This window comes from Diorhabda sublineata, chromosome 2 (assembly GCF_026230105.1).
Source record: "Diorhabda sublineata isolate icDioSubl1.1 chromosome 2, icDioSubl1.1, whole genome shotgun sequence".
NCBI classification, from domain to species: domain Eukaryota; kingdom Metazoa; phylum Arthropoda; class Insecta; order Coleoptera; family Chrysomelidae; genus Diorhabda; species Diorhabda sublineata.
Window position 1 is genome coordinate 23,026,534 of NC_079475.1, and position 24,787 is coordinate 23,051,320.

At 31.3% G+C, this 24,787-nt stretch overlaps 1 protein-coding gene across 5 annotated transcripts in view; it reads right to left on the bottom strand.

Moving 5' to 3' along the window:
* LOC130440435 (potassium voltage-gated channel protein Shaker) overlaps positions 1 to 24,787 on the bottom strand; it is a 246,648-nt gene that overhangs the window by 141,157 nt on the left and 80,704 nt on the right. For 2 of the 5 annotated variants that reach the window (XM_056773564.1, XM_056773565.1), the window contains exon 1: positions 16,163 to 16,313. The exons of the other annotated variants lie outside the window; for them this stretch is intronic. In XM_056773564.1, coding sequence (XP_056629542.1) covers positions 16,163 to 16,194 — 32 coding nt within the window. In that variant the 5' untranslated portion in view covers positions 16,195 to 16,313. Of the gene's footprint in view, positions 1 to 16,162; positions 16,314 to 24,787 lie in introns of those variants that run through there. 5 annotated transcript variants of the gene reach the window in all.

Genomic DNA, 24,787 nt, shown 5'->3' on the forward strand with positions numbered 1-24,787 from the left:
TCCCATTAAAGATATTTATAAATAAGAAAACGATTAAAATACAGTCTATACATTGATCTTCACAAAAAGGGGTCTCATCTGAATACCTACCAAACTCTTCATATAATCATCTGACAACTCTTGAACTTCCTGTCTTATTTGTTTTTAGTTTGTTCAGCTTTTTCGCCCTGATTTGAATAATTCTTCAACGTTAACAGTTAACAAGCGTAACTTGATATTGAAAACGATAATTAACACTTAGAAACAATTGCTACAATATTGTTCAGAATAGGGTTCGCATATTAAATATACGATTTTCACACTCTAATTTGCAAAATTTAGTACCGCCAAGTAAAACGAAAACGTTTCTAAATGTAGAGTTTAGGTTCAGGGACAGTTCATAAGCATACAAAAAACTCAGATGAGTTGTTATCCATTTTAAATAAGAAATTTCCAATTATTTGTGGAAATACGGAAGATCTGATAGTTTGAATAATATTAGTTATATTAGAAAACAATTACAAAACGAAATTTAAAAAATCGTTAACGCCGTTATACGAGTGAATTCAGAAATTCTATACCTAAAACTAATCGTCCATAATAAATTTAACACGTTAAATTCATTCTATAAATAATACTTGGATGAAAACAATGCAGATAAATCCATTAATTCTATATTATATGATTATGCGAAATTTCTATTGGAGTATCCATTCATAACTTTTGTCAGTTGTTGGCACTAATATTATATAGTTGTGAATTACAGCTGTGCATCATATTAATTATGTATCAAATTGGCAACAATTTAGCAATTCAAGTGAGCTACATAGCGGCAATAACCTTTTGTTTCTTTTCATCAGGAATTAGTGAATAGAGACTGAGTGTCCTTATTGTCATTTTCGATTATCGGAATTTGGCATTGTGTACATTCTATTTACACAATCAGCTATATTCAACGTAATGATGTATTTATTAAAACGTGTCCGTACAACTGAACTTTTATATCCTGCTATTTACGTTCAAATATCTATGTTGTTTTCTTCCAGTATTTCGTAATTTTATAGACTCATTAAATCATTTCTATGCCACATGAAACTAAATTGATAATAATTATAAATATACTAATGATGAACTTTGTTGCATTAGCAACATATACTAAATAGCCCATATTTATATTGTAGTATTTTTCTTATTTATTTGAATTATTTTTTAACGGTGGGAGGAATGTAAACACGCGATGCTACTTAATCCATTTACACACTACACTTAAGTACATTAAACTATTTACAGTTCTCTAAACTCTACATTAAGACACATCTTTTAGTTTTCTTCCGATACGTTCATCATGACCATGTACCTGGTCCACCAAATTTAATCGAATTGGATCGGCTCCGCGGTCCATGTCGTGGAGGAGTTCGTAACATTACCCCCTACTTCGAAGGAAATTTCTCCTGCAACTTATATATAGCCAGTACTGGATGTTTGAATCGACAACTGGACCTATTATTGCACTTTCCGGTTTTATGGAAATAACAGGGCACCGTTTCATTAGGTGCTGACGATGCGTGGACACCGATATCCTGGAAGATCACCTCAACCATGTCCCTGACGATTCGCGAATCCAACTAGTTAGTCGTTACTAACACCAACACATTGTCGCGGAGGCTTTTGAAGCATTTCCCCACATGGATGTAGGTGGATAGATCTTGAAATTAGTTATGGTTACTAGGTAGAAGACGCAAGACGCAGTTTTGCCGGTGGCTTTAATCTGCTCTTCAAATTTGATAACCCTGGTACGTTCTTGATACTGGCGGGGATTCTGCAGTCCAGTCCAAAGTGAACAAATCTCGTTGATGTTTTTTAGTGACTCCATATTAAACTTTTTTCGAAGACAGTGTCAGGCTTTTCTCGGTTATGATTCACTGTTTTCTCTAGGTCATGGTTTCCTTCGAATGGCGCTAATTGAATTTGGTAGATTTCTTCCGGTTTTACATCGGGGATCTTGCTTATCAGATAGATAACATCGTTGATCACTTTCTGATTAAGTATGGACCTTTCCAGAATTTTTCTACTCTTCGGGTCGTGCATCCATACTTTGTCCCTGTCTTATAACAATGTATTTTCATTGAAATATTATTTCACACGAAAGTAATTCTCGCAAAATTTCGCGGATCTAACTGTTAATTTCAGTTTGTAGTTGCGTTACCTTTGCGGTAGAGGAAACCACATTAAATAAACCCTCAGTATTCAGATTAGTATACCACATTATACCACATCTACAGTTGTTTATATATTACAGCCGGTGAAACAGCTTTCATCGATTTTTTATAAATTATTTAGTATAGTAGGTAACATGCGTAGCAATGACAAAATAATCAGACGATTGTTGTTTAAATAAACTGAAGGGCCGATTTAAATGTCGATTTTTTATGAATGGTCAATAAGTATAGCGCCGGATTGAGAATAATCAAAAGAAATTTTTTATATTTCGAAGGTAAGAGCAGTCATAGATCCAATCAAATCTCTATTCTCCTCCATGTCTGCTAGAAATTTATTTTTCCTGAAATCACTCGGATAAAGTTTTTAAAAAGTTTGTCAGATATAGCTTAGGAAATATTCATTCAATGGTACTAGTCGAAAGTTTCGAGAATATACAAATGAAATTTCGTGTTTTTATTGTGATTTTACACTTAAATCTTCTCAAACTATTTTCGTATGATTTTCATTCCTAAATCCTTCATATAATCTATACTTTGAAAACTCAAGGAAAAAAATTCAGTGCAATTACAAGAAATATCAACATCATCAACTGGAAACGGGGAATAGAAAACTAGAATCAGGATATACTTAGTAAGATATTATAACTTCCAGTGGTCGTCAGGGTATATTTAGATTGATCAAATCTATCTTGAGTGATCTTCAAATTTCAACTCACAAAATGGCACCAGAGAAGCATTGGTAAGAACCCAGATCTTCTATAAGTTGAATCTAAAGTTTCTCAAACGATTCAGGAATAATCGAATTATTTGCACACTTTGAAGCTTGAAAAGATGTATTAGAAAATTGGATAAGTCTACACTAAATGAATTTTATTTTATTACAAAGATTACTTGTCTATCTATAATTTCATGTTACAAATCTATGAGGTTATGCTAGTCTATGGGTTTTGTATAATATTAAGTATAAAATATTCAAGTTGCCCAAGTTGCCGAAATTGAACTGGAGTGGTTACAATGTCAAAAAGAGGACGCTATGGATTGTGGTCTGAAAATTGCTTGCTGTTGCCGTTTACAAAAATGGTGATTACGGTTTGAATGAATGCAGTCATGAATATGGAGTTCCAAAGGCAACTATTAAGAGACATGCTGATGAAAACACTCCGTTCACAATAATGTTAAAGCTTTTGATAGACTGTCGGTATTTTCTACAGATATAGAAAGAATTATTTCTGAGCACAATCTCCACCTTGAAGAATGCCATTTTGGTTTAACAATTAAGGATGTCAAATAACTCTAGCTTTTGCTGTTGAAGAAAAATATACCTTATCACGATTTAATACAGATGAAAAAATTGTTGTTAAAATGGATCTACTCATTTTTGACCAAATTCACATCTTTTCCTGTATTTTAGAACTAACTTTCGATAAGCATGAAGTTCTAGCCGACACTATATTTGACGTGTACGAATCTGGTGTTACCACTGTGCATAAAAGTCTCCCAAACATAGTTGGTCCTAAAAGGAAGCATCAAGTAGGAAGTCTAATAATATGTATATGTGTATATTCTACCAATGATAATTTTTAAGAGAAAAAAATTTCAGCCAGACCTTAAAATTGAAGCACCTCCCGACAGTATTGCTATAATTTCGGACACATGATATATTAACTCAGATTTCTTTGTTGAATGGCTAATGCATTTCTAAAAAATATCAACTACACTATACATAATAAAGTTTTCCCACTACTTAATGGCATTACAACAAACAACAAAAATTTTCTGCTTCAACTGTTTGAGCATAACACCCACCGTTTACAATCTTTGGATATAGCATTTTTTGGTCCTTTGCAAAGTTACTTTACACAACCTCAAGGAACTCTTCGCTTATATAGAGTATATTAAACGCAAATATCAAAATTACTTAATAAGGCATATGACAGAGCGGCCGCTATGGAAATTGCAGAGAGTGCCTTCCGTACTACCGGAATTTGGTCAGTAAATAGACATGTTTTTACAGATAATCAATTTGAATCAGCTGTTGTTTTGGAACATACAACCTCAGTTACAACTTCTAGCAGTAATGATGATAAAAATGTTACAATGAGGATAAACGATTTAGGAGAGCTCTTGAAGAAACATCAACACGAGCAAAGAGAACTCAAAATCCATATGGTCTTTCGTCTTACAAATCACAGTTAGATAGAATAAACTAAATAAGTTCTTCAAACTTTAACAGAATGCCGAAACATAAAACAGAAATGTCAAATATATAAGAAGTCTGGTTTTCTATATTGGACCAATGATATGATTTTTTGAATTTAATTTTTACTAGTATGAAATTTAATATTCAAAATTTGATCTTATTTGAAGGTACACTTAGTAACTTTCTTTTCTACTACGTAATTTTCACCGTCACTTCTTCCGAGCTTTTATATAGTAAATATTATAAAATTGGTTCAACTTAGACCACCTTCTCCTATAAGTTATCTAATAGTTGTGAAACAATTACTATTTAGATAGCAACTTCCATTCTCTAAGTAATATGATGTCCCTAGATCAGAATAAGAACACAGACTCAACAAAAATTCAGCATACAAAATTATCTAAGACCAACCGAAGTTACCAACTATGACCTTACAGATACTGAAACTATAAAACCATATCGCATAAATTGACTTGGTAACAGAAATAAAAGAGTTCAGTGTAATATTTACAGTTTTGAGATTGGATATTTCTGGTGAACCACTGCATAAACATATTTGTATAAGAAATTTTGTCAACAAAAAGAGGTTATTCTATCTATCTACCTAAACTAGTCAATTCGTGAGTTGTATGAACGTTCTATAAGTGGCTGAAGCTATTAAAATATGGTATCTGTCAGAACTCGATCCCTAGAATATTCATTCTTCTGCGTTATTATCTTTAGTCTTTCCTTAAGCCCCAACAGTTAAACCATTAAGAAATACGCTCAAGGCTTTCTAAGTGTGTGAATATTCATTAATCCGTTATTTATAGGGTTATGAGCTGATTAGAAATTTTTTACCAGCTAAATTAATAGTGAAATTTGATTCTAAAATGTATAAAAAAAATTTCAAAGACTATAATACATGGTGGACTATGAATATGTGTTAGGTTATACGTAAGCAACAGTTTCCTTAAATGAATATTAGATAAGAAATTTACACTAGATAAATTCTCATTTTTTATATGTCATTTTTAATTTTTCTCAAGTCATTAATAGCAAAAGCAAATTACTGTTGTTTCGTTTTATAACGTAATTATCTCTGATCCGAGTTATGTTCAGCTATGTTGATACATAAGGATAAGAATTTATTTATTTCAAAAATATTTGTGAAGATTTTATATTCTCAGTCTATTTTACATGGAATTTTTCAAAGGGAACCAAAAGTTCAAATTAAGATGAAATAATATATCTTTTGAATAAAACAACGGCCAAAGGATTTATCCATAATTAAATTAGGGATAATAATTGTTTTGAAATATCAGTCAACTCAATTTCTACAGGATCCGTAATTATTACAATCTTTATCCGTTAGAAAGGTGGCATGTTACTTTTATTTTATTTCAGAATAATTGAGATGTAAGAATAGAATTCAAATCTAAACTTCACACAAACTTTTTTTCACTAAAGAGGTGAGATTTACGATGAAATTTCAATTGTGATTTGTGTGGCTCTGAAAATTCTTTAATAACCAAGTAAATTCCTTCTTGGAATGAGTTTAAGTTTAATATTTGATTTGATGTGCTATCAGCCATTTCAGCTTAATAGAAACAACAAGCAAGACGTTAACGCGGCAATGAGAACCCATCTCAATAAAGGGAGGGCATGCGAAGTTTGTATGTTTGTAGTTGTTATTATTAAGCTTCGATTTAGCTTGTGGTGTAGAAGGAAGATTGTTGTTCTATAAATTGGTATAATCTGAGTTCTGTTTTTCTTCAAAAGATTCATACCTCTGTGAAAATCATTTATTATGATAATAACTTTATTTTCGTCTCAATGTAATACATAAGAAGAAGTTAATCACTGGGTATTAGTGACGATCACATGTGATTTTGGCTTCTTCAATTTATATTTATACATTATTTTTTTTCTCTTCTCATTTTCATCAAAACATATAATTTCAGTCCTATCATACTATTATTTTATATAGTATTCAGAAATTCATGAGTTATTTCACTCATTAACAATATCCTATTCGACTTATTATTTCTTTTGACAAAACTTCATTCGACTCACAGTGTTTGTCTGTTTTTAAATTTTTTAATCAATCTAGAACTAACTTCTCGCTAACCAAATTTTGCTTGCTCACTTACCAATTAAAAAAATACGAATTAATTGACCAAGTAGTGATAATTAATTGAGTCAATATTTCATATGGAGAAATTGGTTCATGATTTCACCAATACGAGTAAGTGGTACTAGTAACAATTATACTTTCTATATAGATTGCAATAGATGGCGCTACTAATATTTACAATTGAAATAACAATTTCGGTCCTAACGTTTCCAATAACTACTTTTCATATTAGCAGCTATAATTGATTATTATTGTAGCTGACTATCTGAAAATAAATCGTATACGTTGCACCCAGCCGAGTAAAATAATTAAATGGATTACAAATACAAGAACTGAATTACTCGTAGCTAACGGGAAAGAAACATGACCAAATTGTTATAGTGCTCTCGCATGACACTCTGAAAGCTCAACTGATAGGCGATAGTGTTTATCTGCTTACAATTTGATTTGGGAAACAAACAATTGATAGAAGTCCTCAAAATATTGATCACAAAATTTTACTGATACCAGTACAAGACTAAAAAGTGAATAATAATTTATAAAAAATACTTCTTTAAAAAGTGTACTAAAAAGTAAAAACTAAGGTTGATATGTAGACGTCAAAAGTTTTTTTTCCTTCAAGAATAGTGAATATTGTGTTATATCACCTCATAAAGCGCCTACACCTTGTATATTGTTATAACCTTTTTATTATTTTTTTTTTCAACTATATTATTACTAGCTTCCGACGTCATACGTACCAATCTTGTCCTCCACGAACCAATTTTTCACTTTTAAGTGCACTTTTAAACCGTTAAACCACTTTTTTATAATAAATTATTACCTTTTCAGCTCTCTTCTGCAATCATTTTCACGTCTTATGTATCCAAGCTTATATATATTGAAAATATGAGTTATAAATGAACTAGATAGTCAGGGGAAAAAATAATTCCATAAGTTACTTCAATGCAAGTTTGCAAACAAAAAACTACAAATCTTGGAAACTCCAAAACTAAAATGGGTTTCTTCCAATATTTCATAAACTCCTCAATATAAGATTATGTTTTCCAATAAAGCAGTGAAATTTGTAGAGCCCATAATTTTATGTTTTGCGAGCTCCTAAAATACCACAATTTTTTTAAGCTTTACAATTAAATTAGTATTACGACACGATTGGTTTCTTAGACCATTTTTGAAATTTCCACTATTGAAGTTATTTGGAATAAATAGTACTCCAATAAAATTATGTGTGTCTTTTGGTGATTCCTAATGTTATTTCTGTTCAATGTAGAAACTGATTGTTTTCCGTTAAATACCAGTTGTGATTATTTTAGGATGTCATTCATCTAGTTATTTTTGAATGGTTGTTAAGTGATAGAGGTGAAGCTGTTGTTTCTCCAATTATCTCCACCATTTAATAGAACCCATATTATCCTTGTACTACAATCAGTGTCTTCTTAAACTAATTCCAAAATCTTTTCTTTTGCATTCATATTCAACGACCCTTCAAGTTAACTAGTCGTCAAGACATAACGAACAATAGAAAGAAAAAATCTTCTATCTAGTTTATTGAGACATTTTTCCATATAACGCCTACTAGCTATTTCACTATTCTCTTGCATTCCACATATGATTACTAGAATTACAAATAATTACCTGAAACTTTGTTTTAGCCTGACCACACATACCTAGAATTTAATGCAGATGTGTAAACCATCATAAAAGAAAGTTTAATTTTTCTTACATATTTAGAATAAGTAATTTTTGAAAGCTTTAATTGATTAAATTGATACGCAGATAAACCAATTTTTTGTTATTTATCTATGGATCAGACATTTGGAAGAGTGGAAGAAAAAACATTTTCAAAATTGATGTACTGAACCAACGGTGTCACAATTTTAATTTAATTGTAATGTTTAGAAAAATTTGCGCGTCGCAAAACTTCAACTTCAAAACGAATTTTCCATGTAATCATTTTCATTACAAAATGTTGAACAGTTAATTAAATTATGGAAATCAAAATCTACTTAAATTTTAATGTACGCAAGGCTGTAAATGATTTTGGCTACATAAAGATAAGTTGAATTGAATCTAGTTCGAACCCAGAATGTGCGGTTCTATTCAGAGCCTACCTTTTTGTTACAATCTATATACCAACTTATTATACTCAAGCGTTCACATTGTATTTTTATGTACGTACAAACAAACACATAATATGTTGCACATATTGTGAAAATTAGCTAATTTTCCTACGATGTTATGAGCTAGAAATAAATTTTGAGGAAAATCACCATTTCTGCACCAAGTTGATACGTGAAATAACAAACGCAACGGGACAATCAGTAAATGCGACAGCTGTTTTGCTGATTTTATAATATTACGAATCTATTGCTTTGAATAAATGTGTATGACATTGTCATGACAATGGGTTTACGAGTAGTTGTAAGCATATCTTCCTGTCGCTAAATGTTTGTTCTGCATTGCACCAACTACAACGGCCATTTAATTATGCTCGCGCTGATAACTTTGAACATCCGATTCAATCACATCCATTCGAAACGGTGCCGCTATTGTTCTACTCGACTTCTTATGATATGGAATCTGATTTCAATTAACGATATAGCCATGTCTATTAGAAGCATTTCAAATTGTTCCTCGCTAAATTAGGTTATAATCGCATTATAATGGTACATCACTAATTTTTTATTGATATACGATTCTTCTTAGATATCCTACATGGTTTTCGTGCTAACTCAATTTCTTACAAATTATTAATAACGCTACAGAATTTGAACCTATTGTCAAGAAATAAGAATTGAATTTGAAACATACCATTTCCATTTTTGACCAAAATTAAATATTAAATTGTTGATGAAGACTAGATAAATTCAACATCTCAAGTTTTTTGAAGTCATCACTCGTATAAACATTCAAGTCAAGTTCTTCTTCTTCTTCTTCCTAGTTCATTTTAGGCAGATGGCCTGTTCGTTCTTCGCAGCATGCCTATTGCCTCAATTGATGGTAAGATTATCACTCCATCTTTTCGTGGCCTTCCCATACTTCTTCTTCCCAGTGGGGAGTTGTCTCGTGCTGTGCTTACTCTTCTTTCCTCGCTAATCCTTCTTATTTGTTCGTCCCATTAGCGCTTTCTGCTTAGTATCCATTCGTTAATATTTTCCACTCTGCATTTTTGCCTTATGTCGTCGCTACGTTCCCTGTCTAGGAGCGCAGTAATTTTTCGTATGACTTTCATTTCGCTTGTTTTCAGGAGCCTTTTTGTTTTTGCTGTATCAGGCCGAGTTTCTGCTGTGTACTTCATTATGGGTCTGATTACAGTTTTGTAAGGTTCTTGACTTGGTCTCAATACTTATGTATTTGTTTTTCCATATAGTGTCGTTCAGACATCCGGCTGCTTTTATTGTTTGCTGCCTTACCTCTGTCTCAATATCACTATATCCAGATAGTTCTATACCCAGATATTTGAATTTCATTTCAAGCCAAGTTAATGTGAAATACTTTATTTGTGGAAACTTTTGACTTGGTTTACCGCAATTCTAATTGTTAATTCACATTACATTTAATTATATTCTTCCTTTTTTTTTCAGTATTTTTGGTTTTGGCGTTTCTTGGTCTTAACAGTTCCTCTAGTAGTGGATTTGGGTGGGTTTCTGTAGTTTTATGATATTTGAAGATACTTTCTTGGATAACTTATTGTACAGTGGATAATCCCAGGTCCACGTGAATTGTGTGATTTGATACATATCATGGAGTACTACTAGTTGACGAAGTGTTTTAGATTGGGATCTCTGAATAATATTTATCTATTTTTGTAGTTGGTTTTGATGAGCTCGATGAGAACATTTTTAGGTGCTGTTGGTGGTTCGTGAGTAGTAAAGAGGAGACAGTGTCGTCAGCAAAAGTTTTTGGTTTAACTGACGTATACAGTATGTAAGTTCCGACTTTTCCTCATTAACTTTTGTTTGAAAGGTTCTGTTGATTAGATGAGATGTTAGAAATAGGTAGTAGTTTGGGAGAAGAGTTCTTTTGATTTTGTATATCAGTCATGGATGCCACACTCTGTCAAAAGCTTGTATTGAGTAGTATTCTTTGGTCTCCAGGGATTTATTATTTTCTGCTTGAGTCGGTGGAGTTGCACTGTCGAATGTTTGTGTCGGAATGCAAATTGATAGCTAGGGATCATTCCTGTGGAGGTAGGTCTTCAGTTATTCTACATAGGAGTTGTTTTTCAAGGAGTTTCGACATTGTTGGTCGCAGGCTTGTTGGACTGTAAGATTACACGTTGGCTGGGTTATTACCTGGTTTACCAATAAATATGATTTGTGCAACTTTATATGATTTTGGCCATTATCCGAGTCTTAGGATTGCGTTGTAAAAGTATGTTAGTATGACTACCCCTTTTTAAGACAATTATTTCAGTATTTTGGAAGTAATTAGGTCGGTGTCCGGTGCTTTTTTCAGGTTTAGTAACTTTATTTCACTGTGTACTTTTTTAGGAGGTATTGCTTTTATGAAGCGACTTGTGTTTATTTTATTTGCTAAGCTTTATTCTACTTCTTGATTTATCTCGCTAGAAAACTGTAATGAGGTGATATGCAAATAAATTTGGTGGGACTTTTTTGAATCTTTTATTGGGTTCTAAATGGAATTATCTGTTTTTGTTGGTTTACAAACTTCAAATTGAGCATCCCTTTTTCATTCAAGTTTTTTCTTCAATTTATGACTAAATCGATTGAGGTTGTTTTTATCCGCACCAGTCTGGCTCAGTGTGGCTCATTTGTCATCTTTCCCGAACCTGTCTGTTTTCTGCTATTATTCTGTTTATATTTACGTCATAACTGGGCAGGATGTCTCTGTAAGTTTATTCCGTCTGTAATGAATGAATCCAAAATTTCCGGAATTTTTTGTGGGTCAATTGGCCAGTACGTGTCGAGATAATTGAGTATCGATTAGCTTCTATTACTTTGTATAGTTATTTAGTGTACAGTCGGGACCCCGTATGTTTGTAAATGTAATCACCTCCTGCTATAAATTTGTTTCCTGAGGTGCTGAAGAACTCTTTGTTCTATGTTATGTCGATGTGGGCAATATACTGCGGTTATTGAGTGCGTATGGCAAGGTTATTACTTTTATTGAGGCGATTAAAGTGATTTTGTTGGTATGTTGGTAGTTTAAAAGTTCGTAATGTTTGATTGTATGTTTTATCAATATGGCCGGACGTGTGTGTGTGTGTGTGTGTGTGTGTGTGTGTGTGTGTGTGTGTGTGTGTGTGTGTGTGTGTGTGTGTGTGTGTGTGTGTGATATACAAGATATTTTGAAATATATCTTTTTTGTGAAATGTGTCTCGCTAACAAGTAGTAGTAAATAATGAAATTTTATATTGGTAGAATTAGTTCACTAAACCTCTATAGAAAGATTTATAAATAATATGATATTAAATTATGGATCAACTGGGTTGTTTAATTTTTAAAAAGTTCACTTTTTTGGATATGATATTTTTCTCAAATAACCGCTTAGATCACTCTATATGTTGGATTACTTACATTACTATTTGTGTATTGTCATCGGAGTTTTGTGATAAAAATTTAGAATAAACAAAAACATTTTCATTGATTGTTTCTTACTGCTAGATGAAATATGTAACAACAACATGTTAGAGAGCATAGTTTATTCTTCAAAAGTATCGGTATCTTTATGGATATAAAAATCACAAGCATTTGTTTGTAAAAAGTTATTCTATGACGATAAATTCGAAGCTCAATCTTTTATTATATTTTCACAGCTTTGTAAACAGAAACTTTCCTTAACAAACTTAAGAATTGATTGATCATCTTAATTGAGGAATATGAATCAAATTGGTTACAAATTATCCTATTTCGAACGTAAGTGATGGTTTCATTAAGTTCCATCTTAGGCAATAAATTTCAAATGAACTTAAGGAAACTAATTTGGAATAAAAAGTTTAATTGATACAGCCAAACTATTAAATAATGTTAAAAGTTTGGAATGAACCTATTTTTCTTGAATGGCGAATTTCATATGAGGAAATGTTAAGTTTTTCTATTCGTTAGAAACAGGTTTTCACGTGACAGTTTATAGGGTAACTCTTCTTAATCTCCTTTTCATTCTCCTTCTATTTTTTCAAGTGTTTACTTCGTCTCTTCTTGATAGTAGTGGATATAATATCTTCATACCAATTCTGTTACTATTGGTATCGTTATTATATTGTGTATCTTCATTTGAATTAAAGTCAATATTCCTATGTCACAATTCAGTGTAGTATAGTCTCTTTGATTTAGTTTCTAACTGAATGATCCAAAATATTAGAAAGCCAATATATATATATATATATATATATATATATATATATATATATATATATATATATATATATATATATATCTGGAGCATTAATAAGGACAAAGATAATTATAAGAAGTGAGAAGATATGTTATGATGGAAAATGTTTAGAAGAAAAGTGTAGAGTGAGCAGAAAGGAAATATATATAAACATTGAACTAGACTCAATTAGGATGGAATTTTAACAATTGTACTAGTAATAATAAGAATAAAAAGTGTCGCTACTGAAAGAAGTAAAGAAGTCTATTGTTGACTTCATATCTTATAATGTTTGTACTCGAATCGACTTATTTTCCAACTCCTTGTGACTGTACTATACAATAAATCAAGATGTTGAACTACTTGTTCTCTTGAGTTGTATCTTTCACATCTTGAAGCCTATTACTTCTCGAGTGTTGAGATCTCTTTCCGTCTTAAGACCGTATAGAGTTTTCAGATTGTAAATTATATAAAGGTCGTTTGTGGTATACGGAAAAGCTTGCCTCTCTTTATGCATGTAATGATTGTAGATGAGTAGAATGAAGTATCATATGTTTTTGATTTGGAATAAGTTTATTAAAATTAAAAGCAAAACAAATTCTAACAATATCATTTTAGTATACTGAGAGATTTATCGCTCAATTTTTGTTCTAATGTATTTTATTTACAAAGGCAATAGAACCACCGCAAATTGACCATCTCTGTGGAGTAGGAGTAACCTAAGGTGAAGGTAGGTAGCAGCTACACGTCTTAGTTGTTGCCTCCACGTTGAAAAAAGTGATCTATTTGTAGCACTAGAAAGATTTGATACTCAATTGTAGTTTATATACTCGACACAATCATTGTTCTAATAACTTGATTATGAAAAATTTGATGATAACAAGTAACTTTATATATAGATACACAGACACAAATTAATATTGTTTTGGAAAACCTCGTAGCTGAATACATTCCTGTACACTTCTTGGCATCGACAAAAAAGCAAAAGGGATATCTGTGTCTATTCATTTCTAGCTACTTTAATTTGTATTAATTACATCAAAATCTGTGGAGGATGGTTTAAATCTAACAGTCTATTTATCTTATCCCACGCTTGTTCGATGAGATTTCAATCTGTTGATACGGGTGGTTACGGCAAAACATTGACTCCAGCTCCTTCGCTAAACCGCCATACTCCACTTACGTTGTATAAATATATAAACATTCTGTTCCGCTTAACATAAGTAGAGAAAGGCGCAATGACTAACAATATCTTTAATATCTAGTTTCCGTGAATATATGAACAATAAAATTGATTGAACTTTGTTATCTCAGTCTAGTATCATAAGGGTGATGATGTTGCTATAAAATCGGGGTAGTGAAACTATTTCTTCACGCTTTATTTATTATTAATGGGGACCTCCCTACAGATATATGTGATAATAGCAATTTTTCAAGGTATAATATTTTGAAACAATGACATAGTTCAGACCTATTTGAATACGTCATCATTTTTTATCAATAAATTAGGCAGTGTATGTATAACATTGTTTCAACAACATCATAACCGTTAATGGGTATAATATTAATAAGCTAATTTTATACTCTCACTTATAAGTGTATGTCTTGAAATATCAGTATAAGGTAGAACTAGTAGGCGTAAACCCGTGATGTAGGTTATTGATTTTCAATTTATGAATATAATAATCACTAAAAAGCTTGGAGAAATCACAAGCAATTGAGATTTATCTACAAATTATTGCAGATATAGTGATTTGTTAGTCGGAATAATGCTAAAGAAGCAGTCACAACCACTACCACAGATGAAATTTTGAAAAACTTGGTGATATTTCATTTACATTACATTACATCGACGAGTGACTATTGCACAAATATTTAAAAGTGGTGTTATATATCTCACACCATGTGGTACATAATTCACTTCATACTAAACTGAAAATCTGCACGTGATGACATTTGCAGTCGTCTGAAGGCGTTATTTCAGTATATTGCTTACAAAAAAGAGCCAAATTATAGTATAATGCATCCAGACGTAGATCTACTATTTCAGCAGCTCTTGTATGTTGTATCTGAGACAGGAATATAATTATATATTGTTAGCTGTCTACAAAGCTTACAAAAAACTTGTCTATTCACGATTTTCTCAAAGTAATATGTTCGGGAAACAGTAGTTTGCAGAATTTGAACAATCTTTTTCATTTTTTTCTAGACGCTTTAGAAATACTACAACATCAATGGAAAAATGTGTCAACCATACTGATTGAATATATTAGAAAATTGAAATAGGGAAATTTTTACTGTGATTGTGTCAAGAGGGGCACACAGAAATAAGCCCTGATACATCATCACGGTTTCCAACTTTTCAGTTTAGATGTGGACAAAAATTGAACATAATTTTTTTCTTGAATTAAAAGCTCCTCTGTTTTTCCACGAGTTTTCAGCAATTCTGTAATGTAAACTTTGTTGCATTCATTATTTAACATTATTCTTCAATATTCATAAACCGAGCCATTTTATTATATGCTATGCATGTTACAAATTAAACTAGTACTGGACTATTCACTCGATTGTTCATAATATATTCCAACAAGATTTACATATGTGATCATAAAAAATGGTTAGTTATTGCTTTAAAGTTGATATTTTTGCAATATTTCATTTACACACGTTTGAGTTTAAGCTGTAAACTGAAAAAAAATTAAATATACTAACAGCAAATAGTATAATCTAATCGGAGAGTAACTAACATTCACTGAAATCATAGTTTTTGCTATAAAATTCAAGTAAAGGTTCATACCAGTACTTTTTTTACATTAACATTTGTTTATTATTCTTCTGATTGAAATTTAAACATCATTATCAACACAATGAACGTTTCCAAAAATATATTTTCTTTGAACTAGGTATTTTCATTAATAATTTTTCTTTGTGAAAAGTTAATCGTTGAAGCATAACTGGTTTATTTTTAGTCTCTAATTGAATGTTATACCTAGTTAATATACCAGCTGTTCATATGTTCATGCTATTATTGACTCACGATGTCTATTTTTAATCTACATGTTTTCACTTAAAAACTTAGTTGTTTTCTTTCTCACATCATAAAGTAATATTTCAATTCAATAGGTATTATTAATTATTGTCATAAATATTGTTAACCAAACTTAATCGTTATTCAACAAATTAATATTTCTCCAATATATTCCACATTATATACAATATAATAAATATATGTTCATTGGCAGTTTAACAGTTTATTTAAAAATGATAAATCGAAAAAAAGGGGCTTGCACAAAAATAAATAGCTCAGCTCACCTCCCAGGTTTACTTCTATTCAGGAACAGCATATATCATCCTATGAATCCTTTTAATCACATCCTATGAAACTAAAAGTACACCACACAATTACCTAAAAACACCACCGAATAAAGCGCTATGCCTTCGTGAGCGCTTTCCATTTTTAACTGAAAACCTAGACTGGCACTCAAAAATAGATAATTTGATTGTGCAATTGGAATACTTGGCAAATGACATCGTCGGAATGACCACTGTATGTTTATGTAATAGTCAAGGCGATTTTTTAGTATTTCTGGAAAGCGAAAAAATAATATAGGCGAATAAACTTTTTATATTGATGTATTTGGATGTTGAAGTAAATTATTTCAGTTGTCTAAAATTTTTCAATTCCGGAACATTTTCTATTTAGTAATACATATGAATATACGAGGTATCTTTACTCCGGCCCTGACCCACTTCCGATAGAAAACCTGAAAATATATTATTTTAATTATTCAATATAGTTTGTATTGAGGTTGAGATATCCTCTCCATCAGTGTTCCAGTATTTTTAAATGTGCCTTCATTGAAAGATTGTTCACAATCTGCGAACCACTCAGTTACCGCATATATGACTTTATAAGAAAAAACTTGTTGACCTGAGACTGAGGGCAAGAGAATACCGGCGTCCAAAACAATATGAGCATGACCTTCAATGCATAACATTTTCCCATTTTGGTCTCTACATGTTCATGGTATAAGGGACCACTATCTATAACTATTTCCCTCACAATCAAGCTCCGATGTAATGGAGAATCATTTTCATTGGTGACAACTATTTTTAACGCAATTATCAATGACCTCTCATTGCTTCACTTGATTCATTTTGATACTAAGACATAAATCTAGTCCAAGCTCAATATATAAATATTCTATAACCGCTTCTGGCGTAAACGTACAGCTAATAGATTACAATTGGACATGATAATAAAAAATTGTTCTCATCCATAAATGAGAGGAACGAAGCAAAAGAATCAGCCCGCTAAATTCAATAAGAACGATCTGTTATGTCGTGATTCGTATATTCGGTCTTATCTAGCATCATCCTCTCTTAATTTTTAAAAGCAAACCTTGTGCGGAATAGGCAATTTCCTTCCTTAGAAAGGGCTGAGAACAATAAATTGCAGCTACGTTCTAGTAAAATGAAATTGTAACAGTATATTTATGATCTTTTCAGAATGCGCTTGTTAGCTTCACTTTTATGTATGTATGTAAAGTTGTTTTTGAACTCTATTTTTGAATACCTTAAAAAGAGAGAATTAACTCCATACTCATTAAGAATCGAAGACAAAACAGTAATTTTGTAAGAGTTCAATAAGAAATTTAAATACTTTAAACTAGATTCTGAAGTAAATCGTTCTAGTGAATTTTGTATTATATTTTATAGAGTTGTGTAATTATTACTAGGTACTATCTACTGTACCTGATTAATATCCATTTATCCTCTAACAAATTTCATTCCAAGTTGGGTATAGACATTCAAAATTCAAAACGATGCGAGGTTGCAAAGTTGATTCTGCTATCGTTTATCTAGTTTCTCGACTAATAACTAATTTCTAATGATTTTTACCCATTGGCATTCAAAACTTTAAGTATACACTGCATAACATGAGATTCTTTCGAAATTTTTCAATTAATTGATAGAAATTAAAAATTAAGCATGCGTAACTTGATTATAAATACTCCAACAATCATTAAAATGTTTACGTTGGAATTTATCCATCGATATAAGTTTATAGAAAATTTTCTATCTACTGAGATCAAATTTACTAATACCTCTCTGTATAGGAAAACATATGGGTATTTTTATATGCTTTTGTAACAAGTAATCACCACACTAAGCTCAAGTTAAAAATTGAGCTCTTCTAAAAAAGGCCCTTTCTGATTACACAAAACTCAATTACACATTGACAAAGATCACTTTAGTCTGAGTAGGACCAAGAATTCAACTAACTATTTAGTAAGATTGTATCATCTTTTCCTTCCTTGTTCAGGTTTCTCGTTAACATTGTGGGATAATTAACTCCCAGATCAGTGGATCAAACATTATAAGTAATCATATAATTGTTTTAATAAATAAATAATCATTTCATTAAATTATGACTAATAGATGGAAAGTCATTTTACCAGAACCCCTACAAATGTTGAAGATAATCTACAATATTTATTATCAACAATTAGAAAGTTAAATTTGAGTGTGGTACTCGGTATGGAGTACAAAATTTTCCAATAATGATTATATGAGCAAAAAAGGGAATTACAAGGAAAAATAGGCAAAGGTAACAAAAGGTACGTTTTCAAAAGTTGACAATCAAAGAAGAGGAATGGGTATGGAATATGAAGACAGAACTATTTGAGAAAAAGGATAGACAAAAAATATAAAAGATTTATGAAGAAGCAGGCAATGGAAGAGGGGAAGAGGAATATGAGTCAAGAAAAGTACGATTAAAAGATATAATAGTGAGTAGAGAACAGAACATAACATTCAAAAAACCAGGATCGAGAATCGTTAAGAAACCGGACGAAAAGGTAGGAAAGAAAACTGATTTCGATTGTGTAGTAAATAGTAGGGAAAACATTGTAAACACAGGTAAAAATAGTACTGGCATCGAAAATACCAGAAACGAAAACAAAAGAAAGGTCCCATCTTCTCCTTCTCAAAACTCACAGGAGCACAACGTAGAAGAGAAAATCAGTATAGTTACTTGGAACATAACATCATTAAATGGAAAAGAAGTTAATCTAATTAATCTATTGGGAATCAGCGAATCGAAGGAAAAGGAACAATGAAGATTCAAAACGAATTCCATAAACACTACTTAGGAAAGAAGAAAAACCAAAGAGCAAAGGAAGAAGTAGCAATAGCAATAACGAAGTATTTCTATAGGAAAATAACTAAAATAAGGGACATCATCGAAGGTAATTTATTAGTGTAAAATATATAGAAATATTTCTGCAATGTTTTGCAGCACTGTATAAATGAAATAAGGGAAGATAACTATAATATTCAATATATGATAATTATAATGGACGATTGGAATGCCTGAATAGGAAATACAATACAGAAGGAAGAGAAGCAAAAAGTATAATAAATTCCATAATTTAAACAAATACGGCAAAGGAAATAATAATTGGGGAGATAGTGACAATAACAGAAGCAGAAATAGGCAACCACGGACTAGTGAAAATAGTACTGGAAATAGAGGGAAAAGAAAGGAGGAAAGAGGACAGAGATTAAAGAATTTCTATACATAAGTTGAGAAGAAAAGAAAATAAAAGGAAAACCCGAAAAGCAACGGATAGAAAATTCGGTGAACTAGAACAAGAGGTAACCCTAGAAGAAGCATGGAAGTTATTCAAAGAAATAACATTTCGGAGAAGAAGTATCAAATAAGATAATAATAAGAAGAAGAAGATAATAACAGAAGCTTTTGAAACAAAATTACAGAAATGAGAGGAATAAAAATAAAAGAAATCAGAAGAATAAGAGATGAAAAAATATTATGGAAGACACTTTAGAGACATGGAGGGCATTTTCTGAAAAAATTACAACTATAGAGGTAGGAATAGGGTAAATCGAAATAGGAATAGCGTGTGGAGGAGACAACATAGAAGCAGGAATAATAAAACATTTAGGACAAATAGCAAAGGGATGGATATTTAAGATATTCAATATAGCATGGATAACAAATAAAATACCCAGAGACTGGGAAGAATATCAGTTGATACCACTATATAAAAAAGGAAAGGTCTAATGTGCGAAAACTACAAAACAATATGCTTATCGTTAGGTTGATTGAGAACATATATTAAAAAAATCGAGATAAAGATACATTAATGAGGAGATAGAGGAGAAACAAAGTGCATATTGAATAGGGAAATAAATGATATATAACAAATATATATTAAGAAACCTAATACAAGAAAATAGAACATTAATTGATTTGAAAGCTGCAGTCTATTCAATAGATAGAAAAAGTCTTAGACAAATAATAGAGAAAAAAAGAAATGTGTGAAAACGTAAGAGAAAGTTCAAATAGACGGAAGAAGATTGACGGAGTTTAGGATGAAGATAGAAGTAAAACAAGGAGATAGTCTTAGTCGTCTTCTATTTATACCTGTCATTGATGGGATAATAAAGATATTAAAAAAAAGAACTATGAACTAAAGAAAATAATTGGTACAGAAGCCTAGAACCGGTGAAAATAGACATAGTATATACATGCGATATATCAATCGTAGCTGATAAGATTAAGAAAATGGGAAAAGGTAGATATATGTATAAAAACAATAGAAAACCTAAGAATAAAAGGAAATATTACGAAATTCAAAAGGACGGTAAAAATTAAAAAGGAGAAGATTTAATAATGAAATAACAAAGGATAGATAAAGTGACAGATTGTGAGTATCTGGGAGTCGTTTTCTCAGAAGATAGAAAAATACTGCAACTATTTTTTGGGAGATTAGGAAGGTTATAATACCGCTGAAAAAAGTGTACAGACTCAAGAGGAGACTGTTGGAACATAAAAATGGCCATGGAAAAAATGTCGTTTCTATGTTATGCCGCAAACTTTTCAGACAACCCTCGTAGGTGATATGAAGTAGCGTCACAATGAACGGCTGAGTGAATCGGTTTTTGGATGTTTTTTTTATTCTATTTCATATTATGACAAATACTAAAAATTCTACTGAAAACTTGGTGGCGACCAACATTTTGAACATTATCGACCACACGCAGTATTCATATAGGTACGTAATTTTTCCATATTTGGATTTCCAGTCAACATTCATACAAAGTATGATTTATGTTGTGCGGAGATTTTTGTCAAGCCTTCAGAAACCAAGCTGGAAATCCTTATTATTGCACTATAATCGACGAATTCTCTAGATCCATGTCATGAAAATGTATGGAATATATATTGATAATAAATGGATATCATTATATCAAAACATTATTTTCGAAATATAAACTTACTCATATTTAGTGTTACGATTATGGTCACTTACCTGAAACAAATAAAAGTTCATCATTGCATAATAAAAAAAGGTTTGCTGAATCAAATATTTATTATCTAGGTATTTACTCTAACAAGTTGTTCCATAATCACTGAAATGCCTAAAAAGTCTGAGCTTATGAACTGATTGTATCTGGCCAAGCAACAGTCTCTCACACTCACACTGCTTGTTTTTGGTAGATCTGTGTGGTAATCAATCAATTGATTTAACCTGCATGATTTTTCGCGCACTTCCAATATTCCTAACTAAATGTTTGAGATCTGTCTCGATTAGTTATTTCTGAAATATTGCTTAAGAGTCGATACAGTATCATCATAAACTAACGTTATTCTACAAATATTTTAATTTCTGTTAAATTTATGAACAAAAACGAGACAAGAACTTTTCCAGATAATTATAATTCAAGTATTAAGATTTTATTTTTTAGTTGTACACTGTTAATCTATTTTCAGCTTTTCATAATTTAACAAAACCGTACAATTATAGCTTCATATATTTTTCATATGAAAATAATAATAATTCACATATCTTTTTTTTTTTCATAAAAATACTTAATAAGGAAAGATAAGTCATTGGATACCAAACAAGGACTGGACTGTACGGCGGATGATCGATCTATCAATTCGATATTTTGACTGTTCAAACGTTTTTATTTGAAATTAGGTGTGAAAGCCCGCATTGTCGTGGTGGAGAATAATTCATCTTTTGCGATTGGTTTCCCTGATTTTTTCGAATTAACCGTTTTACGTTGCTACACTCAATAGATGCCTATTTTCGAGTTTATATGCATAGATCCAAGATTTGTTGCCTGTCAAGATCTTATAGACATCTTTTGAAGCAAAGCGATTTTTTCCAGCATTTTTCTGCTTCAATTGACACGAGCTTTTTTGAGCGATTGTCAAACTATATAATATTCAACGCGAACGAATATTTTTGACGTAATATTGAATGGAACTAATGCCCAAGTATGCCTCAGTCTCACGGTATGTCATATGAAGATCTTGCAATATCAGTTTACGTACAGCATCGATGTTTTCTACCACAACAGCCGATTTTGGACGACTTACACGAATTTGATTCTGTAGTGAAGTGCAACTACGATTGACTTTGGAAAACTTGCAAAGCACGGTGGCTCGAGATTTAATGAGTTAGGATAAAGGAATGAGTAGTGGAAAATGTGAGAGTGGATAGACTTGTTGATGTAGGGGAGTGTAAATCGTTTCCAAGACAAGAACCCTACTGAGGATTAGGCTAGAGGTTACTACAGAAAAAATTCGAAAAGGAGGTAGATTGAAAAAAGTCAGATGCTGGGATGATCTACAGTGATTGAGAGAGGTAAATAATCATGGATACCTATAAACAAAGAAGATCTTTTGAATATATCAACCAAAGAGATAACGATTGTCGTCTCAATGGAAACGCTAGGTTTGCCAGAGAACGCAACGAGGACGAGAACGCAACGAGGACTAAACATTTATGCATATACTCTCGAAATGAAACTCCAGAGTATTACCTGGGGGCATATGAAATGGAAAATTAAGATCTAGAAGAAGAAGTGGGATCAATAAATCATCTGTAAGCACTAATTATCACCAGAGTCACGGCAAGAAAAGGGAATATAATAGATATAGATAAATATACAATAGAGAGAATTACGAAAAAAAGAAATTAAGTAGAAACAATTAGGATTAGCCATAATCTACCAACGATTGAACGGTTTGAAGATAATGATGAGAATTAGCTACTTAGTAAAATTGGTATTATTTGTAGAAAGGATCCTATTATACTTACACTTTTAGTTTTCTCTGTATCTCACCTCTACTTCAAATGCTTACTATTTCCCCTTTTACTATTTTTCATCTGATTTTATTTTTTATAATTTAGTTTTGTAGATTCCTCATCTTGTGTTCTTCACATCACATCAAATATCAACAATTTTTTCACCCTAAGTTGTTCCAAGACTAATTTTAAGATAGATCTGTTTATCATAAGGTATATACAGGAAAATTTATAATCATTTTTCTCAAAAAGCTGATGAATATGACTGATTTATATATATAATAAAAACATTTTTTTCAATTTTTTCCTCGTTCATAAACTCTGATATACAAAAACATATTATTCTACTAAATATAGTGACAACATTAATGAAAAATCAACTACTTTCAATAATAATTTGTAAATATGAAATATCTCAACCCAAAATACGGTTCCATTCTTTTATAAAAGTCATCAAGAATGGAACCATTAACTTGATGGATATTTCTAATTATTAACTAAACCCTCATTCCAACAATACCGTCAATCACACCCTTTGCATGATAAATTGTTTCCGAAGTTTCTATTTTGTCGACTTTTTTATGTTAGGATTTGATAACATTTGAGGCCGTCTCTTGATTATTTGAAATTATTTCAACTACAAAAAAATATTGGCATAGGTATAATATTTTTCCGATCAGTTTTATAATTTTGTCAGTCAATTATCTCGCTCCAAACATTGTATTAAAGTTTGGAATTCTGTCTGTCTCAGCCAAGAATGAAACTCAAAAAAACCATTATCCTTGCTATGTTGCTCTGTATTGAAATGGAAATACAAAAGTCGACCTAACTGATATGGTGTTAATATTTACAACCGTTCAGCTTTTAAGACAACCATAGCAGAAACAAGTATTGTTTTTGTCTCATTATTTTGATTGTTTTCTTTTAGCTAGGTTAATTTCTTTGAGAACACTCTTCTATTAGTGTCCTTGTCCACCTCGTTCACGTAGTACAAGTAGATACTACCTGCAATCTTGGTAGGCATGAAGGCACAGTTCGCATTTATTTGCAAACTAAATGGTAACTTAAGAATTTCCCCACAACATGGAATTGAATAGTCAACACAACTGTCCTCAATATTCCAAGCTAATTTAGTCGATCTAATTCTAAAAACAGTGTATTTAAAAGCGATTGAGATTGGATGAAAATTTATTTAAATGACCACATGAACTGAATTTAACATTATTGGAGTGAAAATGATCATAGTAAAATTGTTCAAGTGTGAGAGGGATTTCTCTATTTCAATAATCTGTTTGTATAATTTTGTATGATTGTTGAGGTATTGGAGACTTTGCTACTGGACTACTGCCAAAGAACCTGAATTGTTTGGAGCAATTCGATAGCAAAGGAGTTGCTGAAGGCAATTGAAATAAAAAAAACTTTTTGTGAAATCCATTATGATTGATAAAAAATAAAATAACCATATAATCTAATAATATAACTATTTGGCGAGATTTATGGGGTATATAGAACATGTAATTTTACGTCATTATATATTCATAAAACCGTAGTGAAACATCACATAATTTTGATTTGAATTGGATTTTTCGCAATACTTATAAATTCGATTAAATACTAACGAGCTCTACATGCATTTATATATACGGAAATTTTAATATTTGGTGTCTGCGCTCTCCTTCGCCATAAATTCAAACGACATTTCATGGATGTGTACGTAAACAATGATTTTTTAGTATATAGTAGGCAATGGCATGATTCTTATTTAGCGATATTTATTGGGTGGTATAGGTACGTCACAAAACTTATTCTT